Here is a 10,494-nt window from a genome sequence, read left to right on the forward strand (position 1 = left end):
GATTTCAACTAAGAATAGACTCCAAGGACTACAGCATTTCTGTGTTTATTACTCTTCTTATCAAGCTTTCACACTGCAAGCAAAATAAAGCTCACAGTATTTCACTCTGGATAAACTCCTTTAGGAGGCCAGCACTTGAGGCTACAGGTGAGGAAATGGTTGCCCTTAGTGTATTTGCTAGTAAACTGATACAGTCTAGGTTACCAGCTTTGTGACAATTCTTTATCTCCAAACTGAACTCAGATTGCTAAAGACAAAAGTGATCCTGATTGTATACAATAAAGAACATGCTTAAATGCTGACTACTTTTCTACAAATCCTAATTTCTTCTACATTTTCCTCTTCGGATAAATAGAAATGTCTCAAATAATTAAATTGGAAGATGCATTGTACAGAAGAGTACCAGAGAGAATCTAACACAATTCAACTGAAACATGCTGCATTTAATTTTTGCTTTGATTTTAATTAAAATTAAAAGCATGTACATAGCAAATGAAATGGATTTATTCAACAGTATAATTGACCTTTGACAACACTATTAGAACCAGAATATTCAATATATCAGTTAGAATATAGGATTTTTTAAGCTGTTACAAGTACTAAGAAGGGTAATTTGCTCTGAATAAATATTGTCCCATGACATTGGCAAGTTTCGTTTTCTGGGCTTTGGTACTATCAGGTAATTTTGACTAGTACACTTTCACATTTACTGGTATGTATTCACTGCAGTAGACTGCAATAGATATTTTATGTCAGCAGACAGTACTTGAGCGATTCCAAGTTGGAGCCAGCAGCACTGTACAGTTTACATGCATGAATAAAAACATTTAGAACAATACACATTATTAAATTCCTGAAGTTTTCACACACATGAGACACCATTTAGGTTTAATGTTAAGTATGGAAGCCACCTGGCTTGGATGAAAGCCCAGCTGGTCAATTAAGATGTTTTTGCTAATTTTAACAGGCTTTGGATCACATCTTACAGTTTCCTACACTAGACACCATATCCCAGTAAATGACTGCAGATGACAGGATTCACATTCATCCAGCACTGACTTGAATTCAACAGCCTTTTTTAATACCTCTTTTTACAAAGAGGTAAAAAAGAGCTCCAAAAGAAAAAAAAAAAAAAAACGACGCTCTGGTGCTCAGCATATTTTGCCCAATAAGACTTCTTGAAAAAAAAAAAAAAAAAATAAAATCTAGAGAGGAAGTGAATATGTGACCTAGGTTTACAGAAGAACAGCTGAACAAATTTTGGGAAAGCAGTTCTGTGATGCCCACATGTAATAGAATTCAATTCATTGTCCTTTGGCTGAGAAACCTTTGTAGTGACAAGAAACCAGACACCAAGCCTGCAGTAGACTGCATATGGAAAACACACTGCTTTCAATTTAAATTCACCAGATTAAAGCTGCTGGAACCAAGAGCTCCAGTTCAGCAGCACTGAAGCGAGCAGTTGAAGCGATCCAATGTGTTACAGCATGAGAGTTGCCTGCCTTGCCCCTCTGCTGGAGTTTGTCTCTGCAGGAGCAATGTTGGCAGAGAATAATGTGATGATGACAGCTATAAGTGTGGCAAGTTTATGTATTGATGTACTAGTACCAGACAACAAAATGGGGACGACCACGCATATGGCATATGCTTCATTACCTACCTTTCCTCCTGGGTTGTGCTCTCTAGAAAACAGACAGGTGAGTTATGTGCCTAAATTAATTTTCATTTCACAAAACAATGTGGAAAATAGAAGTAATCCAGAAGTCATTTGTACCAATAAATTGCATGCAAGTTAATTATTACGTCTTTTTTTTTTTTCATTACTGTAATCAAATTCAGTTATATGCGACCTCGTGTAATCACTGACACCGTGACCAGGGTCAGGAAAATGAATTTCCAGGCTTTGATGATATGGGTGGAAGATTAAGGAGAATAGGTCACCATCTGTGAATTATGTCTATTCAGGGACTTGCACTTTGACACTGTTGCATTCTATAGGAAAAGAGAGGCAAAAAACTTTCCTAAAATGAACAAGTTGCTTTTTATTACTCATTTTATTCTTTCTAACCCATGTAAATATATTAAAAAGAGGGCTAAATCTTTAATGAAAATATTACTATATAGTTGTTAGAGACATTGAACCATATGTCTGTACAAAGCAGATCAGTAAATGGAGAGTCAAAACACACGCTCCAAAAAGTCTTCAGAAACCCAGTCAGAACAATACCTCCTTTGAAGTTTTATTATAGCTACAATTGTAATCAAAGGTCAGTAAGGGTTGTACTGCTCCTGACACTATGTAGCCTCAAGCATGTTCTCCACAGTAGCATTATTTCTGACACAAGCTATCTGCCAAGAAGAAATGTAAATATTTAAAAAGGGCTAGAGCACACAAGAATGGTGCAACAGTTAGGTACTGAATACCATACACAGATGGTCTAAATTCCACCTGGATCCTTTGGACTAGGGTTCTCACCCAACTCCCTCCTGAGCATGTTCCTTAAGCTATCTGAAACGCTGTTCAGAGGCTCTTAGTTCTCTCCATCACAAGGCAGGAGGGTGCAACTAGAATTCTTACTTCTTTGGAATACAGACTTGATACTTAGAGCCACAGAGGGTCCTTCAGGTGACAAATAGCTAAATCCTTCAGTGCTGACCTCCCTGTCACAGTCATGAGCGGGTCTCTCAAGCTCCCTATGCCACATGAACCCTGCAAAACAGGACTGACAGAAGCCAGCAAAGATGAATATGAGCCACCTGACCTGACAATAAGAAACCTGAGGAAGGTGGGGGAACTAATTCTGTCAGTCAAAGGGACTCGATCCAGAAAGTCCCCAGATCTCTCCTATGGGCATGATATGATTGCTATGGCCCAAGACACGGATGCACATGTCCTGTGACTGACCAAGGATCCAACTTTTCTTCCAGTATTGCTGCTGTTGCTACAGCGCTACTCTATAGGTGCACAACCAAAAGCACCACCATCTTGACCAAGTGAAGTAACACAGTATGATGTTTATATGAGATTCATAAATTGGGCTTTAAGGATCTAATCCAACAGGTGTATCCTCAGCATGCTGACAGACACTAGGCAATACTGTAGTTATGCATTTAAAATACTGCTATTTCCCATGTAAATATTGCAGGATCACTTCTAATTGTAAAGATTATTGTCTCATTTCTGAAAAGCTAACTTACCTGCTGCTATGATCTGATTTCATAGACTTCTATTAAAAAAATCATGGTAATGTTTAGAATTTGCAAAGCTTAATATTTTATATCATAGGTAGTTGAATTTCTGTAAATCACATCCTACAAGTTGTAAATCCGTCCAAGTGACCACCATAACTAATACAGTTTTCACAAAAGGCACTTGTATCACTCAACCAAATCACTTTCAGTTTTGACTGTTGTGCTTTTGGGCTGCAGAGAGGCAAAAAAATCCTGTTAGATGGTGGATGTTCTAGAAGTAACATATTCTAAGTTAATCTATTCCACACCTCTCAACAGGAAGCACATTCTTCCTGAGAAGTGCTATGAGAATGTTAAGTTACGATGACTGTACAAACAAGGGTGGAGTTGAAATCCATCATTATTGCTAGGAGACTAAGCTTAGCCTTGAGAATGTTAGCATTGTATTTGTCTTCATTACATTATCCAACAACACATGAGCCAAACAAACATGACTGCAACCATGACATTCTGATGTTTTATACTGTGATTTAAAGTAATTCCAGGAAACAAAAATACCAATTTGTTTGACCTCCATAACATGCTTAAACAAAAGCAGAGCTTTGGTCTCATAAAACTAATATTTGCCATAGAAACAATTTAGCTATAACTGCACCTATCTTATCAAGATTCCCAGTAAAAAAATCATAATTCTCTTCAGTAGCAAGAGTCAAAGTCCAAGTTTTGGTCATTTTAAAAAGACTATTCATTTCAGGTTGCTGCTGTGCTTCCCAAACCTTCCTGTCCCTCTAAACATGTTCTTGTAGAGAATGTGTACGAGCACTTGCCCTCGTACACTAAATGGAATTCGTTTCAGTTATGAGTTTTTCATATCTCATGAACACACAAAAATTTCAATGGGAAAGTGTTTTGCATCTCTCACCACTCAGAGGAGATTCTACCTGCTGTTCCATTATTTCAGTAACTCCCCTGTAATATCTGTTCATCTTAAGGGTGAAGCTCCAAGGCAATAGATTATCACCACAGAGGAGAAAGTAAAGTGAGACAGCTGTTTGAAGTTTCTCCCTTATTTGAAAGCTCTTCAATGACATGCCCCTTACCTGATCTTCAGTCCTCTGACTGCAAGAGGACTGAAGTCTCCTCTGGTTTGACATTTCTAGATAACTGTAGGAATTCTAGGCATAGAGTTACTTGGCTCATACTATCAGCTTCTTGTCAAAGGTAGAGCTGCTTTAAAACACTGAAAACCATTTAACTGAGTCAATACACAGTAGAGTAGCAAGAGTGTAAATTTTTATTGATAGACTGAAAAATGTGAAACAGATTAAATTACAGTCACCTTGGAATGATCTGATTAAAAACAAGGGCATAAACTATTTCCTGAGAACAGTGAAGCACTGCTGAGGGAGAAAAGTAAACGCTAATTTTAAGGTAGCCTTTCTCTAAGCACAAAACAACACTGATTGTCCTTATCAGGGAGGAGTAGCAAAGCCTGCCTCCCCAGTCCTACAAAGAAGTGCTTGGAATTTGAGACACAACTTACCAACAAGTAGAAATGCAGGTCAGAAAAAGTAGGAGGCAGTAAGGCTTGTAGAAACACGCCTGCTTGCCTATTCAGAGTCTTCCCATTGTGATTGAATTGGATCTGCCTAATGCATGCTTAAAACAACACGAGGTTATTTAGAAATTTAGGGTGGTGAGGCATTGGCACAGGTTGCCCAGAGAAGTTGTGGAAACTCCTTCCCTGGAGGTGTTTAAGGCCAGGCTGGATGAGACTTTGACCAACCTGGGTCTAGTGGGAGGTGTCCCTGCCTATGGGACAGGTGATGATCTTCAAGGTCCCTTCCAACCTAAACCATTCTATGAAATGCACAGATATAAACAATGTCTCTCTGCTCCTTTCCCACAAGGAGGTTTCAGGAACTTGTCTACAGCATCCCTACAGGGTAAACCCCACAGTCCAGCTTCTGCAAACACTGAAGATGAACATTTCCACTCAAACAGCAACTAGGCTTCAGGATCTGTGAGCTCATTTAAGCTTGTAAGGCATTTATATTCACAAGCTTTATTTTAAAAAACAACAAAAAACATGTACTACCATTAACCTCTCGGGAGTCTAAGAACCTTCAGATGTGAGGAAGATGCTGCAGGGAAAAATCCAAGACCAAATGGAGGGAAGGTTCACATTGTTCTTGGCTCCTTCTCATTCACTCCAATTATTTCCTTTTCTCATTCTCCAGAATGACCCCCAAAACATTTTATGTGCTAGAAACTAGACACTCTTAGAATTACGCGTGACTATTACATATTTTTATCTTCGTTAGCACAAAATAAATTGCATGAAGTATCATGATCAATAAACATTTTTAAACTTCCCAGGGAAAGTTATATGTTTGCAAAATTAAGCCTTTGCTGACTACACAACCAGTATATTTCTCAGGAATGTTTCAGCCAAATGCCTATCATTTGGCCTGGGCATTTTTCAAAAGGAGTCATACACAAAGAGTTTAGTTCATTTTATTTGCTAGGTAATATCTCTTTTGCCAGTTAACATAAGGAAATTGCTGCGTATCATTTTTATTTAAGCAAATCACTGTCTTTACCCCTCCCTCTCTGCAAACTCAAACCAGTCTTATTCAAGGCACAAAGGGGACAGAGGACTGAGAAGTGCCCCTGCTTTAACAGCACCCTGCTGGTGAGGTAAAAAGCAAAACCAAAAGCTTACCCTAGACACTAGATGGACTTTTCATTTTAAAATAACAAGTAATTTCACAAAATATCTCTAGTAAGTTTAAGAAAGCGAACTGTGTCACTATGACATTGCTTTTAGTTTATCAGCAGATATTACATATAGAAGGTTTTAGTCAATTACAGCAGGACAAATAGGAATCTCAGCCACATTCACTCCCACAAGCCTACAATTTGACTCAAGCAGAGCTACAGGTGGAAATTAAACTGTAGATTCTGATACTGATTTTAGCAGGAGACAGAGTAGGATCTATAAAGGGTACTCATTTCTCTAGCCCGGGAAATCATCCTGTCTCATGAATTGTACAGGATCCCAAGAAGTAGCTGACATAGTTGTGCTGAAAGCTGGAGGAGACAACAAGGAATTACATGACTTGAGCACTTTTTGTTTCCTTTCACTAATGTTTAGTTCCAGTAGGATGAAAATAAGTTTAAAACTTCCCTGTTTAGAGACCTGCAATACAGTAACCGCCCTTTTCTCCAGATGCGGATTCCCACATAACCAGCCAATAATAGCTTTTTCATTTTTCAATCACTAAGCTGTGATCTATGGACACCCCCTGCAAAGCCCACAGAAAAAAACCCTGGGCATGCGACACTGAGCACAGCAGGAACCTAGCCCATAATGAAGGTTCCCAAATGCTGTGATAACACAGATGAAGAAAAACTAACAGAAAAGAGACATCACAGCTCTGGTCCTGTGTAACAGTATCTTCAATCACTAAGTTATCTATTCTTCTCTGGCTAGGTTGTATTCAGACATACTGATGCCTACATGAAGAAAGTTAACCATGACCAGTGTGTAAACTGTTATCCCTATGTCATCTTCTTGTTATCCAACCCAGAAAAAAGTCAGCAAATTAAGTGATGTTCAAATTAAATTGCTTGTGTACCTCAGATTTGGTTTGCCGGGTTAATAGATAGTGAAGAGGGTCATATTGCTGCTGCTAACGGGATACATACCTTGCAGGCAGAGACAGGGAAAGGAGAGAGCAGAATCAAAAACTCCCATCAATAACCTATTTGCAGACTGGTCAGAACGGGAGATATGCATGAACTAATTACGTGGCCCTTTCCCTCGCCTTCAACAAAAACAAAACATAAAACTATGCATTATTGTTCAAGCTGAGACATGAAACAGAAACTAAACCTAGCAATACTGAGCTACCACAGCATGAGCCAACTGCCCATGCAGGGAAGGAGATGTTTCTATTATGGATGCTTGATGAACATGGATTACAGAGTTCTGAAGATGCTCTGTGTTTACTCAGTTAGCTACTGAAATGGATAATTAGTTTTTATTAGCTATAATGCAGCCACTAAGCATTTTGAACACTTCATGCCAAAACGTATCCGAACACATACCTGTCACCATGCCACTGAACTGAAAACGAGTATCGCCCAGTAAAAGGCTGAAGGAAGTGAACGCACAATAAACTTTCAGATGGGAAAATACAATGCGACATCCTTCCGCAACGCAAAAATGCCCCTGCCTTCACTGCTGAAGCATAAAGAATAGCAATTATATTTAAATCCTTCTGATGTTTCTCGTTAAAGAACAAATTCAGCAGAAGGCTTACGCTAAGACTGCCTTAACAGAAATCAGCGCTGCCACTTTATATGAAAATATGGAAATTCATAGGTCACACGCATAATTAATTCAACATGAGAAAGCTGTAAGAGCTGCAATTAAGCAGAGGACGCAGCGATGCCTTTCAAAACCGAGTTTGAAAGGGGCTGTACCTTTCCCGGAACATTCGCTAGCCCAGAGAGCTGCTGCTGGCCCCGAAGTTGGTCTCCAGGCTCTCCTTTTATTTGTGTGTTGCACCTGCAGCCGTTGGCGAACACCGGGGCAGCGCGGCCCACGGCGCCCCTCGGGGCCGCCTCCCCCTGCCCCGAGGCGCTCAACCCCCCTCCCGGGCGGGCGAGTTTTGCCCACTTTAATCACCTTTAAGACCCTTTAAACACACCCAGTATTCGTCCCCTACAAATTTCAGAGCGGGGGGGGGGAGGGGTTGGTTTGCCAAAGGCAATTTACAAACAAGTTACGCTTCGGCAGCCTTTAGAGGGGGGAGGAGGAGGGTAAGTGGTCAGTTTTATCCCCCATTGCACAAGCAACCCCGGGCAAATTCAGACCCGCGTTCGGCAGCTGACTCTCGGGTCCGTGCCAGTGTGCGGGGCGAGGTCTCGAAGCTGAGGGGACGGCGAGCGGCGGCCGACGACGCCGGGCAGCTTCGCCCCGGAGGCTGAGCCCCGGCCGCGGCGGCGGCCCCGCTCCTCTCCCCTCCTTCTCCCCCGCCGCTCGCCCCGACTTACCGCCACCGAGCCCGAGGAGGAGGCGACGAAGACGCGGATCACCATCTTCACCTCATGAGCCACGCCGCCACCGCGGCGACGGGACGGGTCAGCGAGGATGTGGGGACGCCGCTCCTCCGCACGGGACGGGGACGAGGCCACCCCGCGCCACCACCACCGCCCCCCGAGGGCGGCCGCCACTCGCAACACCCCCTTTCCCCGCGGCGGCAGCCCCCTCTCGGGCGAGCCGGGTCCGGCTGCTCGCTGACAGGAGGCAGGCGATAACGGCGAGAGGCGGGAAAGGTGGAGGCGGCGCGCAGGGGCCGACGGGGGCTGTAGTTCTCCCCGGGCGTGGGGCCCCCTGTGTGGACGGACACAGCCCGCTGGTCGCCGTGCTTCAGCGGGAAAACCGAGGCGCGCCGGCAGCCTGCGTGCTTCAGGCGGCCTTGGGCCCAGTGCTCAGGCCCGCCGAGTGCTACCATTCACCTTTGAGAGGCTTATGCCAGCCTCCAGGTGCGCTGCCCGCAGGTCACAGTGGCACACGGCGAACAAAGCACTTAAATTCACCCCGTCCACCGTCAAGGCTGCTCCTCCCTAACAGCTCGGCCTGCCGGGCTCCTCCCGGTACTCCTGCCTGGTGTGGAGCCACTGCCTCTGCTCTGGCGGGCCCAAGCCCAGCCCTGCTGGCCGCCATTTACAGCGGCGAAGGGGTGGAAAATGGCACCATTCTGGAGAGACCGCAGAGGCACATTCCTGTCAGGACTGGCGAAAGGGGCAACACGAGGGAGGTAGACCCCTGGGCGAGAGGGCTCTGCCACCCCACACATCTTAAAGGAGCTAAACGGAGTGCTCTGTTTTCACTCCCGGGTATGGATGTAGAGTTCTCAATACTGTCAGCTGTGGAACAGATGTTATTAATCAAGAGGATAAGCGGATAACCCCAAATAACCCTTCATCAGTCAGCTCATCTGCAAGTGACTGAGTGCGAATCCTTACAGCCACAGCCCTCACCAGCTTTTGAGGCTGTGAGGAAGCGGCCTGTCTTTATTTAAGGACACAGAACCACATAGCTGGCAGCCTTATACATGCTACTGCTGTTGTAACCCTCATCCCCTTACTTCCCTACAGGCAGCCAGGTGGTTTCTCATTCCCTCTGACTAAACTCTCCCTTTCCACCGCCTCACCCCGATGGTGACGTGTGTGGGGTCAGCCTCCTCCACACCTTTGCGTCGCCACCACCCCCCCTGAACTTCGACCGTCCAGACTAAGAGCAGACCTCAACTTGTTGCTGAATACGTCCTTAAAGCTTTCTTTACATTTTAATATTGGTCACAGGGCTACTAAGATGATTAAGGGTTTGGAGCACCTTTCTTATGAGAAAAGGTTGAGGGACTTGGGTCTTTTTAGTCTGGAGAAGACTGAGGGGGGATCTTATCAATGCTTATAAATACTTAAAGGGAGGGTGCCCAGGGGGAACAGTCTTTTTTTCAGTGGTGCCCAGTGATAGGACAAGAGGTAATGGGCACAAACTTGAACATAGGAAGTTCCATCTTAACATGAGGAGGAACTTCTTTACTTTGAGGGTGGCAGAGCACTGGAACAGGCTGCCCAGAGAGGTTGTGGAGTCTCCCACACTGGAGACATTCAAAACCCACCTGGACGCCGTCCTGTGCAACTTGCTATAGGTGACCCTGGTCTGGCAGGGGGGTTGGACTAGATGATCTCCAGAGGTCCCTTCCAACCCTGACCATTCTGTGATTCTGTGATTTGTTTTGAAATCCTGCAGGTTTTGCAGAAGGTACCCAGCAAGAGCCATAAAAAGTAATCAGGACACACAGTGCTCATTTTGAGCTTGATTTATATCTTGTGGAAGTCACTGGGAGGCTTTCCACTGACTTCACTGTCCTCTGGAGTGGAGCTCAATATCAGCAATATAAAGTCCAACCCTGTAATGAGAATTCAGGTTCCAGTCTTGCAAAGATTTATTTATAACTATGCATTACTTTGCTTTCATGAGAGTGCTTGTTGAAAACAGACTAAACTCCATCAGAGTAAACTTAGGTACAAAGGTTAAGATTTTCTGGCTTCAATGCTCCTGTCTGCGTTCAACCGCAACTCTTACTGTGGGAACCATAAACCAGTGACCAACAAGTGTTTACTGTTTAATCGCTGCTGAACAAGCAGCAAAAGGAGCAAAGGAGGCAAAATATTTATGTTGGTTTGTAAGGTAACTCTGAGCAACTTGTTAAAACTCTGTGA

General features: G+C 43.6%; 1 protein-coding gene across 1 annotated transcript in view; it reads right to left on the reverse strand.

Annotated features, from left to right (window-relative positions):
• Positions 1 to 8,301, reverse strand: part of SH3BGRL2 (SH3 domain binding glutamate rich protein like 2) — a gene marked incomplete at both ends in the record, with an annotated part of 43,434 nt that extends 35,133 nt beyond the window's left edge. The window contains one exon of the mRNA XM_082480742.1: positions 8,257 to 8,301. Within this exon, the coding sequence (XP_082336868.1) occupies positions 8,257 to 8,301 (45 nt within the window). The remainder of the gene's footprint in view (positions 1 to 8,256) is intronic.
• Positions 8,302 to 10,494: the final 2,193 nt, after the last annotated feature.

Source organism: Vanellus vanellus, assembly GCF_965231255.1.
Source record: "Vanellus vanellus genome assembly, chromosome: 3".
NCBI lineage: Eukaryota > Metazoa > Chordata > Aves > Charadriiformes > Charadriidae > Vanellus > Vanellus vanellus.